General features: G+C 45.9%; 1 protein-coding gene across 4 annotated transcripts in view; it reads left to right on the top strand.

The window, feature by feature from the left end:
- pde5ab (phosphodiesterase 5A, cGMP-specific, b) overlaps positions 1–16,523 on the top strand; it is a 75,866-nt gene that overhangs the window by 34,127 nt on the left and 25,216 nt on the right. For all 4 annotated transcript variants that reach the window (XM_061031360.1, XM_061031361.1, XM_061031359.1 and 1 more), the window contains exons 8-11: positions 8,235–8,302; positions 13,380–13,488; positions 13,609–13,693; positions 15,951–16,126. In XM_061031360.1, the coding sequence (XP_060887343.1) occupies positions 8,235–8,302; positions 13,380–13,488; positions 13,609–13,693; positions 15,951–16,126 (438 nt within the window). The remainder of the gene's footprint in view (positions 1–8,234; positions 8,303–13,379; positions 13,489–13,608; positions 13,694–15,950; positions 16,127–16,523) is intronic.

Below are 16,523 nucleotides of genomic sequence, written 5' to 3'. Positions count from 1 at the left end.
TCCCAGAGGAGCTGCATGTGTGAACGCAAATGTTTCACTCGGACTTCACCTGGAGTTTCTCCTCCAGCCTCCTCTCCTGTCTGACAGGGAAAGTGTCCCGCTGTGAGGTGCATGTGTGATACAGTCAGGTCAGGATAATCCCCAGAGCAGTCCTCCTCAAATGATCTAGATATTATCAGGACTGCAGATGTGAAAACGGCTTGTTTTACGACTCAAACAGGATCACCTGGAATGCAGATGGCTAACTAGATATCTGAGCAGCATCTGAATGATGCAAACAAAGACAAAGAGAGCTTCTCTCTCTGTGTGCATACAGGATCCTACACAGAGCAGGATAAGCTGTCAGGACTAAATGATAACAGTGACATATGCACGCACTGGGAGAGTGAAGACAAAGTGAGCTGAGACAGTGTGGAGGCAGTGAGTGATGATGGTGTTGGTGAACGCTGCTGTACGACTCACAACACTGTATGTGGATGTTCAAACAAAAGATTCAGAGCTGCGGAGCAGAGAACAAACACAGCATGTTTGTCTCTTTTCACATTGTTGTTAACTTCGATACAGATGTGACAACAAACGCTCATCATCATCGGACTTCTGCAGATGGATCATTTAGTTGTGTCAGTGAGTAAAGATGGATAATGTCGACTTTAAACTGGGCTGGAGGACTTTTCCAAGGATGCATTTGAATTGTCTTTTTTTGCTCAGGAAGGTTCCTAACTGAGGGAAATGACCCGTGATGAGAGCCGTTTGAATTCTCTAAAAGCTAAGGAAAGGTGGGTCAATGCTTCCTTTATAACCTCCTTTAGCATAGGATACACCTGACCATCCTTTACCAAAGGAGATGAGATAATGCCGTCCCACAATTCCTTGCGGCCGCAACATTTAGCCTAGAGGAAAAGCGGTCGGATTCTCAGAGCAACCGTGGTCGCCTTTCCCTTATTCCTTTATGACTTCTCCTAACACCTTTCCTTAACCTCATGATGTTAAGGTAAAGAGGATAGTGAAGGGGATAGGAGGGACAATCTGAATCCGTCCCATGAGTTTTGGGCATCAAAAGAAAATGCAGTTTTCCTCAGTTCAGTTCAGAGCTGTTAGCAGTGCAAGAGAGCGATAAGATATGAGGCAGCCAATATGTTTAAAACCTTAAGAACTATCAATACAATCTTAAAAATCCGTCCTAATACAGACAGGAGGCCAGGCTGTGCAGCAGTGTAATGTTTTCCTACTAAGCAGGCGTGCAGCAGCATTCTGCACAAACTGGAGACACCGCAGAGAAGATCTATAAACACAGGGAAGGACTCGAGGATGAGGTTTAAAAGTTGTTTTCAAAGTGAGATGGTAAAATATCTGTTCCTCCTCTTGACTTGTTTTAATCAGAAGAGACGGCTCAACCTTTAAGGAAGTCTAAAAATGTCTTTCCTTTGGACGTCTTTAAGGACAACAAAAAAAAAGATTCAACATGGAACTTTTTCTCTCATCGCTTTTGTGCTCGACGTTTGAATGAAGCGCTTCATCTCAAAGTCTGCATCCATGGTGTCATAAAAGAAGAAGGAGCAGCTTCTGAAAAGCTTTAGAGAAAATGAAGATCTTTAAATGAAATCAAGTCGAACAGGAGAAAACGACGAGAGGTATTTTAGTCTGCGGGTGGAAATGTGTTTTATATAGAGAGCCGAGTGAACAGTAGCAGACCATGTTTTCATACAAACACTCTCTATACTTTAACTGTCTCCTTCACTTTATTCACACACACACACACACACACACACACACACACACACACACACACACCTCTGTAAGCATTAACATTTGTTTTGGCTTGTCCTCCTCCTGCAGGGCGTCCAGCTGCTGAAAAACACACACTGGCACACTTCATACACACACACACTTCATACACACACACACACACACTTCATACACACACACACTTCATACACACACATTGACACACTTCATACACACACACACACACACACACACTTCATACACACACACACTTCATACACACACACACACTTCATACACACACACACTTCATACACACACATTGACACACTTCATACACACACACACACACACACTCTCACACACACACACACTTCATACACACTCTCACACACACACACACACACTCACACTCTCACACACACACACACACTCACACACACACACACACACGCACACACACACACACACACACACACACACACACACTTCATACACACACACACATACTGACACACTTCATACACACACACACACACACACACACACACACACTTCATACACACACACACACACACACACATACTGACACACTTCATACACACACACACACACACACACTCACACACACACACACACACACTTCATACACACACACACACACACACACACACACACACACACACACACATACTGACACACTTCATACACACACACACACACACACACTTCATACACACACACACACTTCATACACACACACACACTTCATACACACACACACACTTCATACACACACATTATACACACACATTGACACACTTCATACACACACACTTCATACACACACACACTTCATACACACACACACTTCATACACACACACACACACACTTCATACACACACACACTTCATACACACACACACTTCATACACACACATTGACACACTTCATACACACACACACACACACACACTTCATACACACACACACTTCATACACACACACACACTTCATACACACACACACTTCATACACACACACACTTCATACACACACATTGACACACTTCATACACACACACACTCTCACACACACACACACTTCATACACACTCTCACACACACACACACACACTCACACTCTCACACACACACACACACTCACACACACACACACACACGCACACACACACACACACACACACACACACACACACACACACTTCATACACACACACACATACTGACACACTTCATACACACACACACACACACACACACACACACACACACACTTCATACACACACACACACACACACACACACACATACTGACACACTTCATACACACACACACACACACACACTCACACACACAGACACACACACACACTTCATACACACACACACACACACACACACACACACACACACACACACACACACACACATACTGACACACTTCATACACACACACACACACACACATACTGACACACTTCATACACACACACACACTTCATACACACACACACACACACACACACACACACACACTTCATACACACACACACACACACACACACTTCATACACACACACACACTTCATACACACACACACTCAGGAGAAGGCAGCAAATTAACTGTCACACACACACTGAGGTAGATTGATAGAACAGCTTGGTAACCGTTTTACCGCATACACAGGAGGCGCCGATGACCCAGCGGTTAGCTCGTGCTCCACGTGTACAGAGGCTGTAGTCCTGAAAGTGTACGTCCCGGGTTCAAATCCGACCTGCTGCTCCTTTCCCTGCATGTTAATCCCCACTCTATCCACTGTCCTGTCACTGAAATAAAGGTATAAAAAGCCCAAAAATAAACCTTTAAAAAAAGAAAGAAACAGACGCAGTGGGGTGGGACGCACGGCCTTCGGAAAAGCAAAGGAACTTGAGTTGAAACATGGACATTGGAAGGTAACTTTACAGCAAAAATAAGGAACACCTCTTGTCTTATTAGAAAACTGGGTCTGGACTAAATGTTGTGTAATGATTATTTTGGTAGTCGAATACGTCGTCCACTTCCTTAAAAAATCTCTCAAACTGCGAGCACCGTTAGCCTAGCGGTTTGTGTGCACGCCTCATGTACTCTTCAGCTTTCATGCTGTGAAAGGATTACGCCTTCAAACACCACCGACACTCCCCTGTAGTTTCTACACTCTAATTACAACACTTTAAAAATAGCTGTTTTAAAGTCCCAGAAGAGAGAAACCACCTGTGTCCTCCTCTGTGCTGCGCTCGGTGTTTATGGACCGGCTGCAGCGGGAGGGTACGGCGGTCAACATGACGAGAGCAGGAGGCGAGCACGAACAGCAGAGCTCAGAGAGCGAGGCGGAGACTCAGGGGAGGACAGAGAGGCTGTGTACAGAGGAGACGGAGAGTTTCTCGATGTCATTATAAACCTGCTTATTCTCTCAGATGTTTCTTCGCCCTGCAGTCCTCAGTGGATCCTATAGAAACATGTCAGAGAAGGTTGAAGTTAACGATGGTTTAATGACTTCAATGGATAAGAGGAGGGCTAAGGGGAGGTATACCATCTATTATCTAACTTTGATTACTGCACCAAGTGGTTTCCAACCTCCCCACCAATCCCAGTAACAGTGAGTTATAACTCATTCCACCGGGCTGACGGCTCGCATTACTGCACGTCAAGTTATTCTAAATATTGGTTTCACAAAGTATCAGCTGCACGGCCAATTCTACAGTCAATATTTGTGTTAAGGTTAACTGGCCGGGGGGAATGTCACAGCGTTGAAGTGGTTCATATCCAGTTACAAAACATTTGTGTTTAACTCCGTCTGGTATTTATGAGAACCGGGTTGGACCCACTCAGCTGCACACTCAGGTTTGAAACATGGTCATGAAAGCAGCTTTTTAAAACCTGATCCGTTCAGAGTACAGTACAGGAGGACTGGAGGCTGGAGTCTGTGAGTCAAAAAACACTCATTTCAACGGTTGTGTGCACACACTCTTTTGATTGGCCAGCTCTCTGGAAGCCTTTGGGGGGGGGGGGGCAGAATGCTGCAGGGCTGCCAGGGGAGGGCTGCTGTCCAGGTCTGGGAGAAGAGAGTCTATGTAAGAGGTTTCAGCGGCTCATGTTGAGGGTTGAAGCCGTCTGGTGAAATTCTTGGTTTGATCTCGGGGTACTATCGTGTGATTTGCAGAACAAGCTGTTCAGCGCCCCCTGCAGACTCACCCTGGGATTACTCCAACCGAAGCAGGACTTACTAAACCAAAGCTGCCTGCAGAAATAAGTGACAAAGCCTTTCATCTGAAGAACCCAGAGGCTTTATTTCATGTACTATATGTAGAAAGATCCATATGCTCCATACTAGCCCACCTCATTAGACAGTGTGTGTGTGTGTGTGTGTGTGTGTGTGTGTGTGTCCCTCCAATGACCTCTGCGTTGTCAGACCAGCTGTCTCCCTTTCTCTTACTCCCTCCCTCTCCCTCTCTCTCTCTCTCTCTCTCTCTCCCTCCCTCTCTATCTCTCTCTCTCTCTCCCTCCCTCTCCCTCTCTCTCTCTCTCTCTCCCTCCCTCTCTATCTCTCTCTCTCTCTCCCTCCCTCTCCCTCCCTCTCTATCTCTCTCCCTCTCCCTCTCTCTCTCTCCCTCCCTCTCTCTCTATCTCTCCCTCTCTCTCTATCTCCCTCTCTATCTCTCTCTCCCTCTCTCTCTCCCTCTCTCTCCCTCTCTCTCTCCCTCTCTCTCTCTCTCTCTCTCTCTCTCTCTCTCTCTCTCTCTCTCTTTCCTTACTAAACATTTACTCTGAGATTAGGAACTTGTACCGTCCTTATCTTCCAGATGGCGCTCCGTATACAGGTGTCAGTGTTAGCTATCTGTTCTTTCTCAAACAGGACCGTCAGTTTGAATGTAACCTCCCCTGCAAGAAATCTAGAAAAACGAGAGAGCTGTTTTTTATCATTTGCACGCTACAGGAACAGAGAGATGTGAAGATGGCCGCCTGTGTTTACTGTCTGTGTTTTACTGCAGTGTGTGGGTCGACTAATTGGGAACATCAATATGAGTGTGAATGTGTTTGATTTTGGTTAGAATCCGTCAGAGTTTGCTGGGATTTGTAAGATATATGTGTGTGTGTGTGTGTGTGTGTGTGTGTGTGTGTGTGTGTGTGTGTTTTAATATAATATGATGGGGTTTGACATCTGGCCCACCACTGGGTTTGTTTTGTTCACCTCAGTTGTTTAACTCTCCCCAGAAGAAATCATTCTTCAATTGGATTCAGGTGTGTGTGTGTCCGTGTCTTTGTGTGTTTTTCTGTGTGTGTGTCCGACTGTCTGTGTGTGTGTGTGTGTGTGTGTCTGTGTGTGTGTATCCGACTGTCTGTGTGTGTCTCTGTGTGTGTGTCTCTGTGTGTGTGTCTGTGTCTGTGTGTGTCTCTGTGTGTGTGTCTGTGTGTGTGTGTCTGTGTGTGTGTGTGTGTGTGTGTGTGTGTGTGTGTGTGTGTGTGTCTGTGTGTGTGTGTCTGTGTGTGTGTGTGTGTGTGTGTGTGTGTGTGTGTGTGTGTGTGTGTGTGTGTGTCTTACAAATCTCTACACTTGTTAAAACTCCTTCTGTTTTCTATTCTCTCCTCGTTTCTGTCTCTCCATCTCTCCTCCTCTCACTTCAACATGAGATACAGAACAATACGTTGTTGTTGTGTTCCCGACCCAAACCAAACCTCCCATCTCCCACCAGATGATTCATAACGGCTTCTTGTACTTGTTCAAATGAAAAGAACGACAGCAGGAACATGGTTAAAAAAAAGATTAAAGCAAGACATTTTTTGCAGCACGGTCATATAAAAAGTAATTTCTAAAGAATCGAGTTGGTCGTCAACCGGAAGGTCGGGGGTCGAAGGCCGCCATAGTGGGTTAGCCATTTTGTTTGTGATGTGACGTCATGGGCGGGCCCATTGAACTTCAAGTTTAGACCAGTAATGTCAGACTTGTATACTCAGAGCAAGACCTGCACAGAAATAAGGATGGCAGGAAAGAGGGGAGGGGAGGCAGCAATAACTTGTCAACAAACTTTTCTCACTCAGCTCCAAAAGCTGAGTGGATCCAGGCCGAGGATGCAACTGTTAGCCAGGGGGCTAGCGCTATTGCTACTGATCCACTATGCATGCACTGATATGATTAGATGGCATCTGCAGAGGGCACATTTACTCAGTCTTTAGGGGTCCCAGCCATTTCTTTGGGCATGCCTGTGTGTGTGGGTCTGTTTGTGTTTGTGTCTACATGAAACAGATCTCGTGTGGGAGTCTGAGACCGGCACAAAATCGTTGTGTTTGTGAGGAGCAGCAGGTGACCGGTCAGGGCCGAGCAGCTGGAAAATCTGCAGATCTATCGACGCACGTTAAGTTACTACACGACCTGATGAAAATCACACAAGGCTTTGTTGGCAAACCCTTCAGCCTTAAATTTTGCAGAGATTTCGGAATGTGTGAGGACACTGTGAGGACGGTACGAGCACCATCAGTTCTCTGGGTAGCACAGTCTGAGATATTGTGTCCTTTGTTTGCTCTCTCTCGTGCTCAGACCTTTTTCACAGCCATAAATCACACTGTGTTGTGTTGTGGATGGAGAAAAAATGGCCACCGGTCCATCATCTTATATGAGCCGAGTGCCTGTGATGTGTAAACGAGTCATGAAAGCCCTCTCAGACAGGACCAGCGATCCTTTTCTTTTGTCCTTCCTCGACATGAAAACCTAAACTGAAAAAGGAAAATGAGCAGAAAAAGTTTAAATTTATTACAATATTCCTGCCCGCTGGGGGAAAGAAACCTCCATTAATCCCGTGTCATCCTGTAATAAACTCTCCCGCCTGCCAGAGACCCCAATAAAAGTCATAACACTGTCAGCTCTCCGTTCTGCTTAAAGCAGCTTTATGGCTCTCACCTAGAGGGATCAGGGCGAGTTAATTCAACAGAGTGAAGGTGTGTGTGTGTGCACGCAAAGGGGAAAGGAGGGAAACATTTTCCAAAACGAAGAAGAAGCCTCGTCCATCTTTCACATCCTGCACCCCCCCCCCACCACCACCACCACCTCGTAAAACTGGAAAAAGGATCCTCTGCGAGGGGTCGGGCGTGCAGGTTGGAACAAAACAAATCCCTATAAGGACGGAGAAGCCGAAGAAGAAGAACTGGAATGAGACATTTTTTCTTGCAATTGGTGATAGAGCAACATCCCAGCCGCTTAGCTAAGGGTATTTGGACAACTTAGCTTTAATGGTTTAACTGGCGGGGAACAGGAAGTTGATATGGGCCGAAAGAACAGAAAAACTCTCTGCAGCCTGTAATCCAGTCTGAACGAATATCCTGTATGCATTTAAGCTCGGTCACCTGATCCTAATTGCTTCATCCCGAGGACACACCAATTCGGTTCCGTCCCAAGCCAAACATCAGTCTGTAATAAATTCAGAAAATTAAACATCTTTATTCTTCTTGCAGAACTCCTTCTCGAGTGTCTTCCACATGGAATACGAGGAGCTGGGCGAAGTCCTGGATGCCCCCAAAAGGTAAGGCCCTCCACTGAATCCTCTCATTAAATCAAAACTCTTCCAGATTGTCCTTGAGGCGGTGTCGAGCTGTTTCCACCAGTGAGAACATTTCTATTCCCTCTCAGAGATTCCTGGATGACATTTTGAATGAGCACGTGCACAAAGATTCATTATCACCTCATGAAGAGGTGATCAAAATCCTGAGCAGGATCAGGTTTTATTGCAGAGTAGGGTCGCATCTACAACGATGTTTGCAATGCATTACAATAGACGTAGAAATAGAACAAAGTGGAGGCATGTAAGTCTTAAAAAGTCTTTGTGCTCATTCAGTCTCTTTGAATTGTGCGAGACAGGAGCAGACAGAAGCTCTCAGTCTCACACACACAGACGTTTGCAGAGCCTCTCCGGATCCTTTTTGAGGTAGTCCGCCTTCTTCACCTGCCAGCTTCCCAGACATTTGATCGTCCGGCTCTGGCTCTCGCTCTCGCTCTCATTAGTCGGCCTGTTTTGGCACAACGCGTTGCCTTTGGCGTCCATTTGACAGCTCCTCAATCACGATGTGTTTATCGTCATGAAGTGTGCCATTTTACCGCCCTGGATGTGGTCTGTCAGGCGAAGAATCAGTTCTGAGGTCAACGTGCACGCTGATGGCGTCTGACAGCTACCTGAGTCGCATACATGCAGAAGCTGTTTTACTTCAGAGTATTTGTTTTTTGTTTTTTAGAGATTTTTTGGGCCATTATTCCGTTAACTTTTACTCTATATCTGTGTTTTTCAAAGTAGAGGTCATGACCCCAGGGGGGGTCGCCGGGGGCACTAGGGGGGTTGTGGAACCCCTAGAAGAAGGGGGAAAATTTAAACAAAATAAAAGTCAACTTATCACATAACTTAAATCATAAAATGATGATTTATGTCTTTATAGATTAAACATCTATAAAGACATAAAGCACATTGAAATGTAAGGATTTTTTGGGGCATTTTCTCCCAGCATTGGATAGGACAGCTGGAGAGTGACAGGAAATATTGGGAGGAGAGGCAAGCATGCAGCAAGGGGGGCATCAGATCCAACCCACGGCTCCTGGGACGAGGACTACAGTCTCTGTACATGGGACATGCAACTTCCCCGCCAGGCTATCCAGCGCCCCATGTCTTCTTTTTCTTTTCAGTTATTTCAATGAAAAAACAAAAAAACATATCAAACTCAAGCCAATCAGAATCGAGCAGCCACAATGAGTGACCAGAGTGAACAGGACCCAAGCCCCCAAACAACAGAAAACAACCTGGGCATCTAAAAGTCGTTGGTATGACCCGCAGCATGAAGTCGGACTTTACTGAAGCAGCAAGTAGGATGGCTGTGATTCGCCCAAACGCGCTCTCTGCCTCGAGATCGTCGACAACCGTTCAGTAAAGCCTTCTGAACTTTACCAGCACGGGAAACAAAAGCACCCAGTACAAGCTGAGAAGATTACGTTGATATTTGTTATCGTTATGTTCAAGGAATTTAAGGGGGGTGGGTGGGGGGGGGGGTCCCTGTCAGAGGCTAATGGGATTAGCCTCTGACAGTGAAGTATGCAAGTGACACAGTTATAAAATAGCCTCCTCTTTCCTGTTTCCTCCCAAGAAATGATATTTATAAGTATTCATCTTTAGAGGAAAAAAAAGTTCAAGAACCGGCTAAGAGAGGAAAGAAATTGAAGATGAATCAGCCAATCAGAGAACAGAATGATTTAAGGCTTCACAGTCAGGATGAGCAGAAGGTCACGATCAGACGAGAGGGATTGGAGGAAGCTCCAGCTGCAGACATCAGCTCAGTCAGGAGGACTGAATACGCTGTAATCTGATTTAAGAACCCCCCCGCCCCCCTCATGTCTCCAGGGTGGCCTAGCCTCCCCTATTGCTACACATCAAGAATTCAATCTTAATCTGACTGTAGCTCAATATGACTCTGTGTGTGTGTGTGTGTGTGTGTTTATACTGCTGTGTTTGCTAGATGCTGTTTATGACCGATGTGCTTCAGTGTGATGTGTTAGGTAAATAAAGTAGATTTTTTTAAATTAAGTAAACCAGTTATGTGAGCAGGTTTAGGAGAAATTAGGAGACCAGATCTGTTTGTCTTAAAGGGAGACGGGTGTTTTTGAACCTGCATGTGTGACTTCCTGATAAATTCCACCAGATGCTTGTCTCAGCTCTGTCAAGCAGGAGAGCTGAAGGGTTTTTTACTTTAGTCAATGTGTGTGCTTCCACTGGCTCTGCTGCGTTGCGTCCCAGCTCCAGCCGTCCGGACTCTTCTACAGCGGATACCCAACGCTTCTGTTTTAGCAGGATGCCGGAGCACGGTGCACCCAGAGGCAGCGCTGAGAACACAGCCTGTGGGTGTTGATGGACGGAGCGGAGCTGACACGCAATGCACGCCTATCTGGCGTGAAGTTCTGGGTAAAAGGCTCAATCCATTTTACACTGGTCCATCAGATTGTGTTGGCCGGCTGCAACATCGTGGCTGCAACCGCTGCAAAGTAATCCTGTGGGGAAGTCACCCGCAGGAAGTTGTTTGTGCCACTGACTTGTTCAGATTGGAAATGATTGTGACAAAGACTCACTGCATGCTGTACATTCTACCACACAGAAGATAAAGACAGATATGCAGCTAATCAGGGTACACAGTACAAGCTCATCGGGCCAATATCTGTCAGATTCCCCGTCTGAACATCTAATCTTGCCATATTTTCACGTGGTATGAAGTGTGTTAAGAGTGATGACACATGCCTCGATCTGCTCGGGCCACATCGGTCTCAAATCCATCCATCAATCACCTGTACCACTGATCCCGTTCTGGGTCGCGGTGGAGCCGATCCTTCATAGACGACTAGGATGAGATTGTTGTTTTTTTCCCTCAAGTTGTCCCTGCTTGCTCCAGTGAGAAGGGAAGCTTTGCCTGAAACGGTAAACCTTGAGTGTGACCTCTACATAGAGATGAAAAAGTTTCCCCTAAGTCTTCATCTTCTCGGTTAGCCCGAGAGTGCAGCTCATTTCAGAGTGAAAGTGGAGACAGTTTTTCCTCCACGTTCAGACACGACACAGGAGCAAACTGCACGGAGCAGGGCGTCTTTTTGGGGCTGAAAGGTTTTTTGCCTGTATGCTTTGTGAGTTAGACTTTGAGGTTGGGCAGATAGTGGGGACAAATGATGTGCGATCTTTGGAGCCGTAAGCGTCTGAAACGCAGTGTTACACTTAATCTCTGTGTTGTAGGAACAAGGTCACCAGCTTTACTTTCTATCACGTCTGACTTTGTCTTCGCTGTCAGAGCAGCTCCAGGTGGAGGTGAAGTTTGGAGACATCAAATCAGTCCACCCTGTCTGTGATTTCCTCCTCTCTGTGGAGCAGATGGACCTGTCAGATGACGTGAGCGTCATGTTTTGGGGGAGAGAAAAAATCCCAACACTGTCAGCGCCGACACAAAGCAGATGTCTTATCTTGTCCAGTACCGCCTGCTCTCCTGGACGTTCCCCCCCCCCCCCCCTGTGTTTAGATCGGCCTTTACATACCGCTGTGTGTATGTGCTGGATTTCCTCTGGGAGGGGCGGAGACACAAAGCAAACTGGGCCACCGCAGGAGGGGGAGGGTACTGCAGGATGTCAGCTTTGACCGTCTGGAACCGCAGGAGGCTTTTTATAGCGACATTAACCTCCAGCTGCGGCCTCCCAAACGACACGGCGTCTGTTTTTCAAGAGCGTTCAGTCCAGCCGAAGCGATGTCGAGCCAGCCCTCAGGAATGTGAAGGGCGGAGCGGCTCACTCTGACAAAGTGGGCAAATTAACTTTTTCTGGATCTGGAGTTCAATTGTGGGCCTGAAATTGAAAGCTAACACAGCGCTGTCATGGTTGTTAGTGACGCCCGCGGCTGTTTTCTGTGGCCTCGTTTCAGTCAATCATAGAGGGAGAGGAAATGTGGATTTTTAGTGTTTTTTTGTAATTAAACTGGAGCACAAATGCACTTACTGTGCAGCACGTCAATCAGAGCTGTGTGTGTGTGTGTGTGTGTGTGTGTGTGTGTGTGTGTGTGTGTGCATGTGTGTGTGTGTGTGTGTGTGTGTGTGTGTGTGTGTGTGTGTGTGCATGTGCATGTGTGTGTGTGTGTGTGTGTGTGTGACAGAACAGATTGTTATAATTAGCCTGAAGTCTTAAAGTCATCCAAAACATAACTCTGTTCATTGAGGGACAGCTGGAATCTTGAGCCACACACATCCACACACACACACACACACACACACACACACACACACACCACTTCTATTCCTATCTGCAGTGATGGAATGCCAAACTCATATTTAAAGGGCATTTATTGTATTTTTTTTTAATGTATTTTCACGGTTTCAAATATGATCAAATTGCTGCACGCACGCACGCACGCACACACACACACACACACACACACACACACACACACACACACACACACACACACTGTCCCCCTGCGGTACTACAGCCAACATCCCCTGGCTTCTGCCTTAACCTCATGTTATGTTTACATATCCAGTCTCCATCATCATCCACGGTGCAGAATTACAGTCGACTCTGTGGCTGGACTCGGAGCAGCTTAAGACAACAAACACATTTATTAACCGCTGACGGGCGCCACTGACAGCTTCAGTTTTCAGACACTAACCAGGCTGCGGCGTGGACACAGGGCTGCAGTTCTCTCAATAACCAGTATTTTTTATTCTTCAGTGTTGTTAGCCCCTGAGCTCTTCATCAATGCCAGACTGAATCTAAGGAGAAGCTGGGTGAAAAACTAAATCTATAAATGTCTCTGAGGGAAATTAGAGCTAGGTTTCCACTAACCAGGTTTCCACTTGGTTATACATTTGGACTCCAGAAGAAGTTTATCCATCCTAAGCAACAAGTACAGTATATGAAATTGATGATTTGCAATGACAGAAGCTCTGCAGGACTTTAAAAGTACCACTCTGGTAAACAAGTCAAAGTGTCTCCTGGTTCTGCTGAGTCCACTTGTATATGTGCACACAGAGTTCTGTGGTGTGATCTCATTATACACTGTTAGTTAAGAGGTTGTTTGTGTTGTTCTTGTGTCTCCTCAGGGACTGTGACGTCAGTCAGATTAACTACATGTACGCCCAGTATGTTAAAAACACCATGCAGCCGCTCAACATCACAGACGTCACCAAGGACCAACGATTCCCCTGGACGGTCAGTAAACCTCCTCTCCTCTCCTCTCCTCTCCGCTCCTCTCCTCTCCTCTCCTCTCCTCCTCTCCTCTCCTCTCCTCTATCCCCAACGTGAGTAATGATCCCTTCTTTCCTCTGGCAGGATGAAAACCCCAATCACACCAGCAACCAGATCAAGAGTTTGCTCTGCACACCCATCAGGAACGGCAAGAAAGACAGAGTTATAGGTACGCTCTCTCTCTCCTCTCTCTCTCTCCTCTCTCTCTAGCCCTTTTCAAACTGCCATTTCAAGCCGTGATATTTACGACCCTTTGACGGCACTGAAGAAAAAAAATGTCTGTAAAGGTCTTCTCTCTCTCTCTCTCTCTCTCTCTCTCTCTCTCTCTGTCTTGAAGAATCTCCCTTTGAAGTACTAAACCTGGGTTTATAACACCTCCTCTTTTTCATCTGGAAAAGACAGGATCTGCTTTGGTTTTTTTTAGGATTCAGTGCCGTCATATTCACCGCTTTGAATCGCTTCCAATCACTGAATTGTATCCACTCCTAAACTCACCTGCTGCGCTCTCATTGGCTGGAGGAAACACACCATCTCCCCACCCAGAAACGTCCCGAGTCAACCAGGACAAACCAGAACAGTAAAATCCAGTCAGAGGACAGAGTCTCTGCAGACACAGTCACCAGCACACATGTATGGAGGCCCAGAAGCATAAGTCTGTATTTTATTTTGAAGGAGAAAACTACTTACTGTACCTTTAAGAAAAATCGTATGAATACATTGGTGAAAGAGGCTCACTGGATGTTCAAGTTTGGTGAAATTAAAGGTGAAATGTTCCTTTAAAGTATATTTTTATTACTGAAACTGTCAGCCTCATAAATGAACGAAACCAGAGAGAGGTGAACAGCGCAGCATTTAGAGCGTCTCTGTGGCCACATTTGAAGGCTCTGATGTTCCATCAGCACCGACACTTAGAGGCTTTAACAATCGTAAACTGGCGGCCTGAGGAAACATCAAGCCAGCGTAGCATTAGCACTTTTATTAGCTGTCTGTTCATGGCCCTGCCACTCTATCCATCACAGTGATTATCATCGGCCTAATTATCTGATCGCAGCTCCATTGGTTGGAAATGAAGATGAGTAACGACTCCGGGGATCAAACCTCCTCATCGTCTCTTAAGAGTCCTGCTGACGAGAGAGATCAAAGCAGCTCCATTCATCACGCTCCCATGTTCTGCGTCCTCCTGGCTTCTTTAACGCTTCATGAATACATAAGAGATGCAATATTCTGCCTTATAGGTGAAAGTCCAGCTGTAGACAGAAGCTAGTTATTATATCTCATTTTAAATCATACAAACAGTCAGTGATAGGACGAGACGTTCTTCAGTCTACAGTCACAGAGGGGCTGCTCCAGTCAAGCTGCTTGATTGTCTGTTGAGTGTTCATGCGGCTGGTTGGTTGTGTCTACTTTTGGTTCCAGATTTTTTTTTTAAATAAAGATAATGACTCAGCTTAAAGAGCCCATATTATGCCCTTTTTGGGGTTCGTATATTTAATCTATGTACCTACTAAAGTATGTTCACAATAGCTAAAGTTTGAAAAAAGTGTCTGTTTTCATGTACTGCCGCTCCATGCACCGGCTCGCTTCTGACTTTCTCTCTAAGGCTCTGAAGTGACCACGTTCAGAGTCCCCACGTGTGCCAAGTCTGATCTGATTGGTCAGTCGCTCAGCCACTCTGGCTCCGACGGCCAGGGAGCAAAAACATTAGCACCTTAGCACTACTGTGCTACTGCAGGCTACGGCATATCGTGGGCGTGCTACAGAAGTTAATGGGCATGCAACATGAGCTGCTGGGCTTGCCACAACGAGCCAATGGGCTTAGATCAGTGATCTCACACTGACAAAAACTTTCGACCGAGCGTTACATGCAGCTAATGCTGCAGCTAACAGGAGGACGTAGGAGAAGCCGCGTTTCCGCAGACTTTGAATTTTTGCACATAGATGTGCCTAAACATGCACAGGACACTTGGAAAACACACTAAAGAGCATATAAAACCAGAAAAAGCATAATATGGGACCTTTAAAACACAGACTTTGTGACATCCTCAAACTCGATTTTCAAGATTCAACTTGAGAAGTTCAATATGTCCAAGCCTGGCTCACAAAAATTGGGGAGCTTTCTGAGGTCTCAAACTTTATTGGTAAAAGTGCCTAACACGTGGAGCTCCAGACCCCTGATCTACAGACGCCATGTTTGTTTCCTGTGTCGTTTAACAAATGCACTAATTATTACTTGTTATGACCACAAAATGTTCAAATGGTCATGTGTGTCACATTTTTTTCATCTATTCCTCCAGTTATTTAATTAAAAAAAAAAAAAAAAATCGAAATCGTTTTGATTGATTTTGGTTATTATGAATGTAAAGATTAACCCTTTAAATGCCAGTTTGTATATATTGTATCATGTGTGTCCCTGTGTGTCTCTGCAGGTGTGTGTCAGCTGGTGAATAAGATGGACGAGGCGTTAGGCAGCGTGAAGGCCTTCAACAGGAACGACGAGCAGTTCTTGGAGGCGTTCGCCATCTTCTGCGGCCTCGGCATCCAGAACACACAGATGTACGAAACGGTGGAGAGAGCCAGGGCCAAGCAGGAGGTCACTCTGGAGGTCAGCCTCACACACACACACACACACTTCTTCACACTGAAAATGCAACTTAAAGGTCACACATCCTCCTCCTCTTCAACCAGTTTCAATAAGTCTCAAAGCTCCACAAAACATGTGTGTGAAGTTTCTTGTTCTAAATCCACTCTGATCCTGTATTTGATCATGACTATAAACCCCTCTATTTCAGCCCTGCTCAGAACAAGCTGTTTCTGTGTCTGTACCTTTAAATATGTAAATGAGCTGTGTCTGACCACGCCCCCTCTCTGGAAGGGGCTTGGGTGTCTCGGTCTTTCTTGCTCCATGTCCTATTGTTTACGGTGAGAAGGCAGACTCAGAGGGCAGAACAAACACTTAGCTGTGGGAGTGTCACCCACCTGGGGGAGGGGTTACTGCCCTT

The sequence above is a fragment of the Labrus mixtus genome, chromosome 23 (assembly GCF_963584025.1).
Source record: "Labrus mixtus chromosome 23, fLabMix1.1, whole genome shotgun sequence".
Taxonomy (NCBI): domain Eukaryota; kingdom Metazoa; phylum Chordata; class Actinopteri; order Labriformes; family Labridae; genus Labrus; species Labrus mixtus.
The sequence above is the reverse complement of the archived record's forward strand: the minus strand, read 5'-3'. Positions and strand labels throughout refer to the sequence as shown.